The 16,760-nt window shown below is 34.5% G+C and overlaps 1 protein-coding gene across 4 annotated transcripts in view; it reads left to right on the top strand.

Moving 5' to 3' along the window:
- Window positions 1-16,760, top strand: part of IMMP2L (inner mitochondrial membrane peptidase subunit 2) — an 847,470-nt gene that overhangs the window by 56,109 nt on the left and 774,601 nt on the right. For all 4 annotated transcript variants that reach the window (XM_069461995.1, XM_069461996.1, XM_069461994.1 and 1 more), the window contains one exon: window positions 12,462-12,565. In XM_069461995.1, the coding sequence (XP_069318096.1) occupies window positions 12,462-12,565 (104 nt within the window). The remainder of the gene's footprint in view (window positions 1-12,461; window positions 12,566-16,760) is intronic.

Genomic DNA, 16,760 nt, shown 5'->3' with positions numbered 1-16,760 from the left:
TTTTATCACATTTTTCACTTTGTTTGTTTGCCAAACATATCCAAATGTACTTATATATTTTTCTGCATGTGACTTTTGTTTTTCATGTGCATATTGTTTAACCATTCTTAAACCATGGTTTAATCAGTTCCCTTTTATTGATATTGAGGTTGGCTCAGTTATTCACTATTATAAATAATGATGATGAATATCTTTGTACATACATATTTGCACCTATTTCTGATTATTTTCTTAGGACAACTTTTTTTTCTTTTTGAACTATGGAATATATTGAGTATTGGAGGACAACTTTTTAGTGTGGCATTTCCAGGTCTAAGGATAAGATCACTTTAAAGACTTTAAATACATTTTGGCAAATTATCTTGTAGATAGTTTGTAAAGATTTTCATTCCTACAAGCAATATGTGAGAGAGTCTATAACACGTTGTTTTGTCACTCTGTAGTAGAACAAACAGTTAAGCTTAGGAGAATGAAAAATTAGCAACTCAATGTATTATACTTCCAAATTAAATTAATGTGTATTTTTACTTTTATTAATATAGGTTTAAATACTTTTTAAGGAAAAATTAAGAAATTGTGGTCAGGATTCTCCATAGAGTCAAGATCAATACTAATAGGAATATATATATGAGAGGTGATTAGGGGAATGGCTCATGTGATTATAGACATTGAGAAATCCCATAATGACCTGTCCGCAAGTCGAAGAACCAGGGAAACTGGTAGCTGGGCTCAGTCCAAGTACAAGGGAGGCCTCAGAATTAGGGAAGCCAATGGTGTAACTCTCAGTCTGAGGCTAAACGCCTGAGGCCAAGGGGGACACTGGTGCAAGTCCCAGAGTCAAAAGGCAGAGAACCTAGAGTGCTAATGTCCAAGGGAAGGAGGAGAAGGGTGTCCCAGCTCCAGAGGAGAGAGAATTTACCTTTCCTCTGCCTTTTTTTTTTTCTTGTTTGTTCCTATGATTGGATGGTGCCTGCCCACATTGGGTGAAGGCAGACCTTTCTTACTCAGTCCATTCTTTTTGTCATTCTCTTCTAGAAACATCCTCACAGACATACAGAATTAGTGCTTCATCAGCTCTCTAGGTATCCCTTAATCTAGTCAAGTTGACACCTAAAATTAACTATCACAAGGGGTATTGGTAATAAGTACCCTTTATGTGAGAGGAATCTTCCATTTCTAACTTAAAGCTTATATAGAGCTGGGTCCAGGATAGTCCATTTTATTATGCACTCCTGGTAAGACAAATCTCAGCACTCTAGAAGCCATGCAAATGACAGAGGCACCTGAATAGCAAGGGAAGAAAGATAGCAGTCTAGACCATTTTGTCCACATTCTTTAAAAAATGTGGCATCTAATAATAATTCTATAATCGGAATATACATTTATTTTAACTGTACTTCATGCTTCTTGGTCAGTGCTGCGGTGTTAAGAAATTTAAAACCAACAGTACCATTTCAGTTGCTTCTCTGTTATTTTTTTAAAGGATTTGGTTTTCTCTAAGGAAGTTGGTTTGCTTCTAAAGAAGTAAGGTTAAAATCAGGCTTTGTTGATAGACAGTAGGCAGTGAATCACAGGCTATGAATTATTTTTAAATTAAAAAATGAATGGGAAATTCAGAGGAAAAAAAGCCAGAATGATATCATTTATTGATCAATGACTTCAGTTAGGTCTTACAAGGTAAGAAATCTATTGTGACTGTTTAATTCTCAACTGGGGTTTTATTTTCCTAAACCAAAACATAAATTCTCCCAAAACTGTCATATGATTTGAAGTTGGATACAAGCTGAGGATTTAGGATACCTAGACAATAATATTTGTTTGTAGGATGAATAAAAATCCTTTAGCATCGTCTTTGATCAAAGAAAACATTAAAGCCCCATTTTTGTGTTATACATGTTTCAGAACCAGGTTTGATACCAGTTATTTTTAATTTTAGCATAATTTATTAAGATCTGTTGAAATCTGATGACTTTCTAGGGTGAAATATGCTGTCTTTCTTTCAGTGAACTATATAGTACATAGGTCGTAGCAAAGTGTACAAAAGAAATACATGTTTGTTGTAAAAAATAATATGTGAAATGTAACTGAATAACAACAAAAAAAAACAGGGAAAGAAAAGGAAAATCATAATCTAATAAACCAGAACTAAGAACTTTTAGATTTTTAATGTATATCTTTTTTTCACACTCTCCCCCATAAATATTTTATTTTTTATTTTTAAAATTTAAAACATTTTTTATTTCAGTAGGTTTAGGTGGGGCAAGTGTTTTTTTGTTACATGGATGAATTGTGTAGTGATGAAGTGAGGGCTCTCAGTGTACTTGTCACCAGAATAGGGTACATTTTACCTGATAGGTAATTTTTGACCTCTTACCCTGTCGTAACCTCCACTCTTTTGAGTCTCCAAAGCTCATTATACCACTCTGTGTGACCGTATATACCCATTATTTAGCTCTCACTTATAAATGAGTACATGTGGTATTTGTTTTTCCATTCCTGATGTACTTCACTTTAGATAATGGCCTCCAGTTCCATCTGAGTTGTTGCAAAAGACATTATTTCATTCTTTTTTATGGCAAAGTATTAGTCCATTAGACACACACACACACACACACACACACACCTCATTTTCTTTATCCACTCACCAGTTGGTGGGCACTTAGGTTGATTCTCTATCTTTGCAATTGTAAATTGCTTTGTGATAAACATGAGTGTATGTGTCTTTTTGATAAAATGACTTCTTTTCCTTTGAGTAGATACCTAATAGTGGGATTGCTGGATTGAATGGTAAGTCTACTTTTAGTTCTTTGAGGAATCTCCGTACTGTTTTCTATAGAGGTTGTACTAATTTACAGTCCCACCAAAAATGTTTAAGTGTTTCTTCTTTACCACATCTGCACCAACATCTATTTTTTTTTTTGACTTATTAGTAATGGCCATTCTGACAGGGGTAAGGTGATATCTCATTGTGGTTTTAAAATAATTTGCATTTCCCCGATGATTAGTGATGCTGAACGTTTTTTCATGTTTGTTGGCCATTTCTATATCTTCTTTTGAAAAGTGTCTGTTCATGTCTTAGACACACTTTTTAATGGGATTATTTGTTTTTTCATGTGTGTGTGTGTGTGTGTGTGTGTTTTGCTAATTTGTTTGAATTCTTTGTAGATTCTAGATATGCAAGTATTTTCTCCCATTCTGTAGGTTGCCTATTTACTTTGGATTATTTCCTTTGCTGTGCAGAAACTTTTTAGTTTAATTAAGTCCCATTTATTTTTGTTGTTGTTGTTCTTGCTTTCGGGGTCTTATAAATTCTTTGCCTAGGCCAATGTCCAGAAGAGTTTTCCTAAGTTTTCTTCTAGAATTTTCATGGTTTTGGGTCTTTATATTTAAATCTTTAATCCATCTTGAGTTAAACACAGGGATCCAGTTTTGTACTTCCGCATGTGGCTTTCCAATTTTCTAGCACCTTTTATAGAATAGGGTATCCTTTCCCCACTGTATGTTTTTGTCTGCTTTGTTGAAGATCAGTTGGTTACAGGTGTATAGTTTTATTTCTGAGTTCTCTGTTTGGTTTCATTGGTCTGTGTGTCTACTTTTATACCAGTACCATGCTGTTTTGGTTACTATAGCTTTGTAGGATAATTTGAAGTCGGGTAATGTGTTGCCTCCACATTTGTTATTTTTGCTTAGTATTGCTTTAGCTATTAGGGCTCTGTTTTGATTCCATACGAAATTTAGGATTGTTTTCTCTAATTTTGTGAATGACGTTTGATAGGAATTGTATAGACTCTGTAAATTACTTGGTGCAGTGCAGACATTTTGATAATATTTGTTCTTCCAATCTGTGAGCATGGGTTGTTTTCCATTTGTTTGTGTCATCTATAATTTCTTTCATCAGTGTTTTGTTGTCCTATTTGTAGAGATCTTTTGCCTTCTGTTAAGTATATTCCTAGATATTTTATTTTATTTGCAGCTATTATAAATGGCATTGAATTCTTTTTTTTTTTTTTAAACTAATTTTTTTTTATTTAATTTTACAGAATCAAAGAGTCTAACAGTATATCTTGTTAGATACAGTATGTCCTCATAATGTATACATTATTTCTTGTACAATGATATGAAATAATATGGGAAATATTCATGATAAATTATTAAGTCAACAGTGCAAGTTAAAAACAATAGTTTCATATTTTTTTCCCCACCCCCCCTTTCCCGAGTCAGCACCTTCAAGTGTTACCACTCCCCAAACGGTGCGCAATGCCCTCATTGTGTAGGCATACCCCCATCCCCTCCCCCACCCCCCACCTCAGTCTGATGTCCAATTGGTGTCGTTTCCAGATTTGTATTTAGGTGATGATCAAGGAAACCAATTTTCTGGTGAGTACATGTGATGCTTGTTTTTCCATTCTTGGGATACTTCACTTAATATAATGGGTTCCAACTCTCTCCAGGAGAACCATAGAGATGTTGTATCTTCATCATTCCTTATAGCTGAGTAGTATTCCATGGTATACATATACCACAGTTTACTAATCCAATCATGTATTGATGGGCATTTGGGTTGTTTCCACATCTTTGCTATTGTGAATTGTGCTGCTATAAACATTTGGGTACACGTGCCTTTGTTACAGAATGACCTTTTTTCCTTTGGGTATATGCCCAGTAATGGGATTGCTGGGTCAAATGGCAGGTCTACTTGAATCTGTTTAAGATACCTCCATAATGCTTTCCACAGAGGTTGCACTAATACACTGCTGGCATTGAATTCTTGATTGATGCTCAGCATTTCTCAGAAATGCTAATGATTTGTGTCCATTAGTTTTGTAACCTGAAACTTCACTGAATTTATTTATCAATCCTAGGAGTTTTTTGAAAGAGTCTTTAGTATGTTCTAGATACAAGATCATACCATTAGCAAACAGGGACAGTTTGACCTCCTCTTTGCCAATTTGAATGTCCTTTATTTGTTTCTCTTGACTGATTGCTCTGGCTAGGACTTCCAGTACCATGTTGAATAGAAGTGGTGACAGTGGGCATCCTTGTCTAGTTCTAGTTCTTAGGGGGAATGCTTTCAACTTTACCCCATTCATTATGATATTAGCTGTGGGTTTGTCGTATATGGCTTTTATTATTTTGAGATATGTTCCTTCTATGCCCAGTTTGTTAAGGGTTTTTATCATGAAGGGGTGCTGGATTTTATTGAGTGTTTTTTCCTATGCTGATTGAGATGATCATATTGTTTTTGTTTTTGATTCTGTTTATGTGGTGAATCACATTTATTGACTTGCATATGTTGAATCATTCTTATGTCCCTGGGATGAAGCCCACTTGATTGTGGTGAGTTATTTTTTTTTATATGCTGTTGGATTCAGTTTGCTAGTATTTTCTTGAGGATTTTTGCATCTACATTCATGAAGAATATTGGTCTGTAGTTTTCTTTTTTTGTTGTGTCCTTTCCTGACTTTGATATTAGGGTGATATTAACTTTGTAGATGGAGTTAGGGAGGATTCCTTCCTTTTTGCTGTTATGGGACAATTTCAGTAGGATAGATAGAATTTGGCTGTGAATCTATCTGTTCTTGGGAGATCTTTTTTGGGAGATTTTTAATTACTGATTCATTTTCTCTACTTGTTATTGGTCTGTTCAGTGTATATCTTTTTATATGTGTATATTTTAAAAATAAAAATTTAAAATAAGGGGTGTAATATTTTTATAGATATTTATAACTAAATTTTTATGTATATTAAAATTTTTTGGATTAATTTCTAGAGGCAGAATAAAATAAAAACGTGCTTGCTTTTCTTGCTTAAAAGAAGTGAAGAAACAATCCACCAAGAATTTATAAATGAGGGGTAGAATTTTTTTGTCTGAAGACTTCCAGTTTAGTATTTAAAACGAGAAATGTGCAGGGCAATATGTAAAGGATTAATTTTTCTTGAATCTTATGGAAAGAATACCATATTTGATTTTGTTTCCCTTTATTCTGTTGTTGCTACCATCATCATTGTCATATTTGTTGACTGCTACTCTGCATCATACACTGTAATAGGAACCTGTTGTAGATCATCTCATTTAATTCTCATAGTAACCCTATGAGGTTGGTGTTAGTTACTGCAATCCCCATTTTATAGATGAGGAAGTGAGGCTTAGAAAGGTTAAATAATTTGTTTAATATAATATGGCTATCAAGGAAATGGAGACAGGATTTGAACACAATTTTCTGTCTTTATAGTAGGTACTATTCAAAAGATTTCTCCATGTTTGATTTTTAATCTTAGTGATCCGTGGTAGGAGAGAAATAGATTGAGTGTAAGAATGCAAATTTTTGAAGAAAAGACTGGCAGCTGTTGGGCTTGTTTTGTTCTTTGTTAGTAATCCCAACAATTATCAGTGTTGGAAATCACCTTGATTATTAGCAGGAGTATCTGATACAGTTACACAGTTTGAGATATAGGTGGAAACTCCTAGATTAAATATTCCTTGAGATTTCTTCAAAAACTTTATTATTTTAGGTTAGTTATAATTTTGATATAATCTCTGGGAATATTAACCACATAAAAGGAAAATTTAAATTCTTTGGTCACATCATATTATCAAAGTTTATGACTTAAAATCTTGATTTGATGTGTATAACTTCTTTGATTTGAAAAGATTACTTTCTCTGTCACAAGCATACATTGTTATTCCTACAAGGAAGAAGAAGATGTAAAATTTCTAAGTAATAACATGGTTTACTAAGTTTACTAAAATTACATCATCCAAATTAGGTTTTCTTAATTTCCCATATAAAATTTTCATTTTGAATTTAGTACATTACTTCTCTTAAAAGTAATTTTAGAAAACTCAAAAACTAAAATGTTTTTTTCTTTTTAATATTTTTTTCTGAAATACAGAGAACTGGTATTTTATAATGCTATAGGAACAGCTTCCCAGTTCAAGAAAGTTTTTATGATATGTTATTATTCATATTCATAGGTGAACAATAAAGATAGTTATTGTGTTGTGATTACCATTATTTCATTATGGGTAATAATAAAGCTCTATTCAACTTTATTCCTAGTGCTTAAATTGCCTGAGTTGATGAGTCACAACAAATGTCTTACTATACTTAAACTCATCTAGAATATGTTTTCATTGAAAGAGAGGTATGCATTGTTCAGATAATATATATTGCAGGAACCATCTTATTTAAATATGCTTCAAAAAACTTTTAATCTTTTAAACTTTAATGTATAGAAATAATATTTTCCAGCCATTGTTCTGGGATTAGACATACAAAAAATGAATAAGACATGATTCCAGCAATTGAGGAGCTTACACTTGAGTGAAAGAGTCCTATTTGTAGGCAGATAATTATTAAGTACTATCTTTTAAGTTTACCTGCATTGCTGTGGGAGTGCACATGGGAGAATAATTAATTTAACCTTGTGGAGGAGAGGAAAGGTAAAGAAAATGCTATTGCTTCCTTTATAAAATCAAGCAAGGTCATTTAGGTGTTGACTGGTGATTCTAATGTGTCTGTGTTTGAAATTAGACATGCTTCCTTCTGGGTTTATTACCCCTGCATAAATCTTTTGTTTACAATGCCTTACCTTTTGGTTCTGACAATTACCATTAGAAAAGTTGGATAAATGAGTGATTGTACGTGGGAAAGATTAAGTCAAGATTTGGGGCTATGGGGATTTTTCTAGCCCCAGCCTAGGAGCAACAGGATGTAATTTCCTAATGTCCTCAAGCGAACTGCATTTTTTTTTTTTTTTTAAGGCTTTGCAGAATAGGCACCCTCTGAACAGGGCTTTGAGAGATGAATAGAATTTTTCAAGTACGGAAAAGGCATTATGGGCAGAGGGAAAGTCTGATGATGAGAGATTCAAAGAGTTTGAAACTGAAGCTGACTCAAGAGCTAGTATGGGGGATCGGGTGAATGGTACTACCTGTTAACTAAGGAGGGGAATATAGAAGTACATTTGGGGGCTGGAGTGGATGGAATAGGATCTCTGTTAGGGGCATGTTAATTTGAGAAATCTTTCGGAATTTCACTAATTGATTTTTTTATTCTTTCCATTAAATTCTATTAATTACCTACAAAATGCCCAGACCTCATGAACACAGACATAAGAAATAATGTATTTTCAAAACGCTTATAGACTCTTGGAAAGAGAGACAAGGGAATAATTATAATGCACATTTAAATATGCTATGATAGAAATAATCGCAGGGTATGATGAGGAACTTGGGATTTTTGATCACCTAACTGAGACTGAGAATGGAATGGAGAGAAGATGATGAAGAGTGTTAGGACAGAATTTCTGTGAGCTTGCCCCATGTGACTCAAGTTTTCTTTTGAAGTATGAGTTAACCAGATGACAGGAAGGTGGAGAGAGAGGGAAACGCTTTCAGCTAAAATATGTTTATATGACACCCTGGCGGTGTGAGAAAATAACCTGAGTAAAGGGCAGTACTTGTTGAGTTTAACTAGCAGCGGGTCCTGAAGATCATGTGTGTTTTAATTTTTATCTTAAAGACAGTCTTTAGAGAAAAGGTGGTAGGAAGCTAATAAGGATTTTAAACAGGGGAATGACTTGATCAGATGTGGTGCTCAGTAACCAGTTGGAAATATGTGCCTGAAGCTCACAAAAGCAGTTGGTTTTGGAGTATAAATTTAACTAGGGTGTTAACAATAATGAATAAAAAGCCCTTCCTGCTTAGTTGCAAATATAGACAGGTAGAAAAAAGAATTACATTACAGTATGTTAAGTGTTGTCGTATGAAGTGCTATGAATTGCGTATAGAGGAGGGGGAAATGATTTGGGACTGTGTATGTAGGAGTCATGGGTATATGGATGGCATGTGAAACTGAGAATGTTGATGAGATTTTCTAGAGAAAGAATTTAAAGACAAATGAAAGAACTGCAAGTACAATTCTGGGAAAAAGCAACTTTTATAGGATAGTGGTTGAAGAAAAATCATCTTAAAGCCATGATTTTAACACTGTGGATTGCAACCCATTAGTAGGTTGCAAAATCAATGTAGTGGATGTGAAATCAATATGGTTGGTTATAGGCAGAATTTTAAAAACACGGATTAGGAGTGAATAGAAAATATCAGTGTGTATGTAGTAAAGCTAATTATTGTGAAATTTTATTCAGATGTTTTTGTGTGTATGTGTATTGGGTATGGTGTAAAATGCATTTCTTGTTATGGGTTGTAGTCACAAACTTCTGAAAAACACCAATAAAAGAGGCCACGGAAGAGCAGTCAGGAATAATTTTTTTTTTCTTTTTTGAGACAGAGTCTTGCTCTGTTGCCCAGGCTGGAGTGCTGTGGCATCAACAGAGCTCACAGCAACCTCAAACTTGTGGGCTCAAGCAATCCTCTTGCCTTAGCCTCCTGAGTAGCTGGGACTACAGGCGCACACTACCACGCCCACCTAATTTTCTCTATTTTTTTTTTTTTTTTTTAGTTGGCTGGCTAATTTTTTCTATTTTTAGTAGAGACGGGGTCTTGCTCTTGCTCAGGCTGGGCTTGAACTCCTGAGCTCAAGCAATCCTCCTGCCTTGGCCTCCCAGAGTGCTAGAGCCACCACGCCCCTGCCTCAGTCAGGAATAATTAAATCACCTTTGTTCCTCACTGTTCTCATGGCACGGAAAACAATGATCACAGTGAAAGTGCAATGGGAAGGAGATTTTCTCTTTATGGTTTAGAAGTCTGATGGTCTCCCCTTAGGCCACCTTCACTGCATCAATAACACAGGGGGAAGAATACAAGACATAAGGAAGAGTACTTGCAGATACTGAACTCAAAGATCAAGAAGAAGAGGGAGACAGAGAATATGAATCACAAATGTGAATGAGAGAGAATGAACCCTTGTGGAAGCTCAACTGTTAATCTAACCCTACTGTTGTGATGACAAGAGCTCCATTTCCTAGTACCATGACCCAGTAATGCCCTGGACTTATCCTGCTGTGTCAACTCTGTTCCTCATTAGATATAGAGCCTGAGGAGGAACCCGGGGAAGTATACAAAACTACCTGTAAATAAAATTCTGGTGTCGTAATATCAATAATAGGAGTTATTGAGAGGTTAACTATGGACCAAGAACTAATATAAGCACTTTAAATGAACGATCTCACCAAATAGGTTAGTACAGTTAACTCTTGAACAATGAGAGGGTTGGGGCACTGACACTCCCTCCCTTCGGTTGAAAATCCACCTTTCTCATAACATAAGCAGTTAACACGTTTTGTATGTTTTATGTATTATATAGTGTATTCTTACAATGAATTAACCTAGAGAAGAGAAAATGTTATTATATAGTGGCACCTCTGATTTAAAAAAAAAGAAAATGTTATTTAGAAAATCATAAGGAAAAGAAAATGTACGTACTATTCATTTAGTGGAAGTAGATCATCATAAAGGTCAAGGTCTTCATCCTCATCATCTTCACATTGAGTAAGTGGAGGAGGAGGAGGAAGAGGAGGGGTTGGTCTTCCTGTCTCAGGGTAGCAGAGGCAGAAGAGGTGGAGGAGGTGGAAGGGGAGGCAGGAGAGACAGGCACAGTAGTGTAACGTTTATTGAAATTAATCTGTGTATAAGTGGTCCTGTGTAGTTCAAACCTGTGTTGTTCAAGGGTCAACTGTGTTTGTAAAACCCTTAAACAGTGTCTTGCACATGGTAAGCACTTAGTATGTCTGACATTATTATCAGAACAGTGCACATGGTAAGCACTAAGTTGGTATTAGCTATTATTAATATTTAATTACTAGGTAATAGTTACTAATTGTCACCATTTTACTAGTAAAGAAAGGCATAAGGCATAATAAAGGTACGTAACTTGCTCAAGATCGTATAGCTGGGAAGAAATGGAATGATTTCTTTCTGAGTTGGAAGTAAGAGACTGATTAGTGCAGATATATCATGAATTATACGATGATTGGTGCTTGAAATATGACGGTAGAGAGGAGAGAAAAGATGTGCCATAGGTGAAAGGCATTATGATTTAAAAAAACCCCTTTAGCTTGTGACTGGTTGGATATAAAGTAAAAAGATAACTACGATTTTAGGCTGGTTGACTAGGAAAAGGGTAAATAGGATATAAGAAAATAAGGAAGAAAATTTTTTATTTGGAAGGAAATAATGACATTCCATTGTAATCATGTTGAATTTTATGTCAAGTGACTACAATCCAATGAAATCACTAGCAGGGAATTCAAAACTAAGAGATTTAGTCATTATCACATAAAGAAATTGGGAAAAGTTCTGGGAATGTTTGACATGTCCAAGAATAATCAATATTTTTTTTGGCCACAAAACCTGAAGAGTCTGTGTATTTAGTATGTCTGGCCAGCATTAGCCTCCATGCAGAATTTTGACCTTTTTACCCATGCTTGCTTTGTAGAAAATCTGCAAACAATTCCAAGAATATTCACAAAAGGGTATGTCACTACTGCTCCAGGCAATGGCTGTTGCCTGACATTCTCTGTGTTCCTTACTTCTGCCCAACTTGCTGTGGTTATGTCTCCACTTGTTGCTGTCAACGGCACTTCAGTGAAGGCAGAGAGCCTCAGTTTAGCACCTTTCCCATCACCACAGAAGTTACTGCTTCCCATGGGGGCATTCTCAGAGAGTATATAGTGAGAGAACTCTTAGTTTTTCTTATTTTTTTTGTTTCACCATTCTTACCTCAGGTGTCAGATTTGTTTTCCATTGGCTTTGTGTATGCCCCTGTCCAAACGACAAGATATGTTGGCTTCATGGTTCCCCAATCAAATTTTTGTGCTTATAAAGTTCCTGACCTTCAGATGAATTCTTACATGTTTAAATGTTTCTCAGTTCTTGCTCCGTTAATCCTCAGGCATAGCTAGCTAGAGTTGTCTGAATCCTAGGATGAAGGCCATGTATTAGGGTCAAACTGGGACCAGGATCCTTGGTACACGCTTTCTCGAGAAAAGGGAGGTCAAGGTGGGAAATCCCTACATTTTTTACGATTATCCCACCACCTGTTGTTTTTGCTCCCTTCAGTTCTTCACAGGGGCGTTTTTCTGGTTCGTTTGAGATTATGTCCTCATTTGCCCAGTTGGAACAATGATGTGTCCTGCTGTGGAATTAGATCCTATCTGAATTTTGTGTTGGAAGCTTTGACTCACTTCTTCCTCATATTTTTAAATCCTTCTTAAAGCTTTCCATACCTCTTTATTACAGTTTAGTAAAGATTTGAATATCTAGCACATTTTCCTTTCAAATAAGTATTGGTAATTTATTTTTTTCTGGCTCATATGTGAAGAATCCCGATGAGCCTTTTTGAAAACTCATCATTTGCAGTTACTGTAGAACAGCAATTTATTGAAAGGTACTATATTAAAAGTGTTTTATTGTACTCCATTCAAGCTATGAAGTGCAAGGAACCATGAAGATTGAAAAATACAAATGATAGATGTGTCTCTTTCTCCTTATTTTCTAGCCTTCTTTGAATCCTGGGGGGAGCCAGTCATCTGACGTGGTACTTTTGAACCACTGGAAAGTGAGGAATTTTGAAGTACAACGTGGTGACATTGTATCATTGGTGTAAGTAATTCATAAGCATACTCTATTTGTATATAAAATTATTTGTACTTATGCTGATTTAACTGGTAATCCATTGTTAATACTATTGCTAATCATTCAATTAATGAAAATATTTTAAATATAATGTATTTTTTAAAAATCAATTTTGAAATATAACAGTGCTATAAAAGAGAATTTTTTCTTTTATGTTTAGAATATATTAGTTGATTGACATTTTGGATTTTGGATTTGGCTTAATGTGTTCAATGAAATGTTGATTAGAATTTATTATACTGATCCCAGATACATGCATTTGGTATTAGTTTGGAATATTTTGAAAGTTTGCATCTTATTAAGCAACTTTTGTTACCCCAGTGTTTGTATAGCTCAAAAGTATTGCTAGAAGGTGATAATTATGACATGACGTTCTCTGACATTTAATGTAAATCAGGAGTTTAAATGAAAAAAGGAGGTTTGAGAATACTACTGGAGGCTTCTGTTTGGGACCAAAAGGTGGCACTGTTTCTCTGTTAAAATGTTATGACTGGTCAGGAACAAAAATTTCATTCCAGTCTTAACGTAGAAAAGGAATGTCAAAGTGTGTGTAACTGACATGATGATATAATGCATAGTCCTAGTACATGCTTGAATGGTTTAGATTTGAAATTTTTGTTTGTTTTAAAAGTAAATTCACACTGGGAAGACTGCAGCTGAACCTGCCTAATTTCTTCTGGTTTCAGCTACTTATAAAAATGTTTTATTATGATTCCCTGTTATGTCAGTTAGTGCACTGGGGTAGCAACTAATGTAGCAGTGTTACTGCCATTTGTTTTAGTTGTAGTAAAAACTTACTGTTGGGTAGACTTTTCCAATTGATATTTCTGATTCTTGAGTTGGAATGGCTTTTTCTTTCTTGTTGGATGATAATTTATAATCGTTTGGTAAAAGCAAAACATTATCTTCTTGTTCATACTTACCTTTGGCTAGTGCTTTGTGGAAACAGATATTCTATAAATATGTCTCTTTCAAGACTGTTTTATCAGGATTCATTTGAAAACGTATTAACCAAATCTACTTAGTAGCTAATGAAGTAAATAAATTCAAGTGGAAGTTTGTATGGCAGACATGTAAGGATGGGTACTAAATGCTTCTCAGGTTTTAAGTGCTTTCTTTGCTATTAATCTACACTTTGGAGTGTACTTTTATTTTGTCATCCAGAGTACTATTTTTGCAACTGCCTTAACAACCTTTCCATGCTGGGTTAGCCTGTGGTATGCTCATTATTCTTTTGCCTTTGGTTTGACAAGGTTACATCCTCACTTAGTCGGTGATGGAGGGGACGCCTACTCAAGTGAAAGAGGTCATACTATCTGCAGACAATAGTGTGGTATTTTTTTTTTTTTTTTATGGGAAACATGCTAACTATCTCTAAGCAAGTGAATTTGAATAGGTAACTGAAAAATTTTAAAAAGCTCCTTGAAATTCAAGGTTACATGGGTCCATAAAAGTACACTGCCATATCATGGATTATGTTAAAGAGAGAATGCTATTCTTTTATGTAAATAATAAAGTGATTTATATTTATTATATAACTAATTTAAAAACATTATATTCATATTGGAGTTTATATAATAAATTACAGCTATTCCAGGTGAACTGTATTTTTAATGAGTCCATTATGTGCTATATCTTTGTTATATATAAATAACAAACTTTTATAATGCACGTTGCTAGTAGGAGCCATTTACATAAAAGAATGCTTAGTTATTGCTATTATATTATTTAACAACAAATAATCATAAAGCAATATTATTGCTTTTTTTGAGAAAGAAACAAAAAGTCTGATACTAAATTCTTCTTTAGCATGATGCAATACTATAAAAACCACTATTTAAAGTACCTTTTTAGTTTTATGAGCAAAAATGCTTTCTAGACACATATCCTTATATTATCCTTAATTTATAGACTGTTTCATTTTAAAAGAGTGATGTTGGTTTGATTAAAGTTCATAATATACATTTGATTCATGTTAAACAACATTGAATATTTATTTTTCTTACAAAATGTATCAGTATGGTTTTAACAGATGATAATTTTTCATTACTACATTGGAACATCCTATGTATTTAATAAATAAGTGACTAATACAGAAATGCATATCTGATTGTCGAATATAAAGCTAAATATAGAATGTACTTTATCATTTTGTTTAGAAATTAACATTAATAATGCTTCATTGATACATAAGTAATCTTTGGAAACAAAGTAGTGTGACCTTTTTATGTTTAAAAAATCCTGGGATGGTGTTTGATGTATTCAGAATGTATGGAAATATATTAATAGCATTTCTACTATAATATTATATATACATTTGTGGAAAATTTACAGATTGCAAATCCATATTTAAATTAGTAGGGCTTATATAACTTTGTAACCAGAGCACTAATGGAAACAATCCGAATCCCAATAAAAATACTAACAATTTAAGACATGAAATTTCTGATAAATAAACTGCAGTAAAAGTAACATTTTAGTTAAAACATAAATGGTGAAGGTAGCCTGATTATAGGTGACATAAGCAGGGGATGAGGCTAGGAGAGACATTATAATCAGAAGTTACAAGTAGGAAAAAGCTTCTAAGCTTTGTACAAAATATGCTGACATCAGAGATGTATTTTCTGCTCATTGTTTTGTGTTACTTTGTTTTACTTATTTATTTATAAAAAAAGTTTTAAACAAAGATCAGGGTGGTTTAACTTTGCAATAAGCGCTTCTAAGAGAGAAGGGTCGAATGTATAATATGGATTCCTTCCTGGCTTGCTGCCATTAGTGTACTTGGCCTTCAGTTGCTGTTACTAATGAGGCAAAACATTAATGATTTTGGGGAAAAAAAATCACATATGAACGAATGTAACTTCTGCATTACATTGAAATCTTTTTTCCGTTTACCAGTTGTCTATGTTAACTCATGTTATGTTTATGGTAACTCATGTTACAGAAACATATGCTCTAGCAGAACAGACTTTCTCTTCGATTGCAAAGGGTTTTGTTCAGAGCCTGTCGACCAATTCTGTTTCTTAAAGCATGAGAGGTCTAGGAGAGGGAGGTAGATGCATATTGGGATATCTTTCTTTGCATCTCTTCCTTATTGTGTCTCTTTTTTCTGTTAAAACCTGGTCACAGTGGAGCTATTGTTTAAGCATGTTATTCAGTAATGTTAATTTGAAAGATATATTTATTAAATAACATTGCTGGTTGTAAAAAATATGATTTGCTGTCATCAAGTCCTCAGTATCACTGAGGCCTCATACTCTCTTAGTGGATTTACAAACTAATAGCGGTGATTAAGGTGGATTTTCCATACCTTAGAATTGACTGTTCATTAACCTATGTGATGGCCTTACTGCAATTGGCTTAATATACAAGTAGCACTATTTCACAATAATATGTATTGCTCAACAAGTCCACTGGGACAGAGGTTCTTTCATAATAAAGTTCCAAATAATCACATTTAAAAGTGTTTTAACTTTATTTTTATTTTTTTAAAGAAAAGTTGCAAAAGTAGTACAGAGAGTTCCCATAGACCCTCTAATATTAACATTATACACAACCATAGTTCAATTATTGAAACCAGGAAATTGATATCCATACAACGTTATTAGCTTATCTCTAGACCTAACTCAAATTTTCCCACTAAGTGTCCTCTTTTGGGTCATGATCCCATCTAAGATCCCTTATTTCATTTTAATTTTTCATGTCTCTCTAGTCTCCTTCAATCTATGACAGTTCCTCAGTCTTTCTTTTTCTTTTATGACCTTGACACTTTTGAAGTGGCTTATTTTGCAGAATGCTGCTCAACCTCTTTCAAGTTTGAGGCCAGTCTCTCTTCAAATGGAGGAGCAGTGATGTTGATGGTAGTTGGTGAGGAGGCTGCAGCCCTGGTAGCGGCTGAATGAGGGAGAAACTCTGGCTGAGTAGGCAGCAGAGCCAGCTGAGGAGGTGGATGAGGCAGGGGCAGAGGAGGAGGAGATTGTAGGGTCTTTCAGGCACAGGTCTGTTTAGTTTCTTGAGACCACATACTTGCGCCATGGCTAAAAGGGCCCATGCCTTCTACAAATAAGTCTGCCTAGTCAAATTTATAACTGCTAGGAAGCAAGGAAGGAGAGCTGTGCAGATAGGGGAGGGCGTGGGAGTGGGGAAAAGGCCACAGTTGCTA

This window comes from Eulemur rufifrons, chromosome 29 (genome assembly GCF_041146395.1).
Source record: "Eulemur rufifrons isolate Redbay chromosome 29, OSU_ERuf_1, whole genome shotgun sequence".
Taxonomy (NCBI): Eukaryota; Metazoa; Chordata; class Mammalia; order Primates; family Lemuridae; genus Eulemur; species Eulemur rufifrons.
The sequence above is the reverse complement of the archived record's forward strand: the minus strand, read 5'-3'. Positions and strand labels throughout refer to the sequence as shown.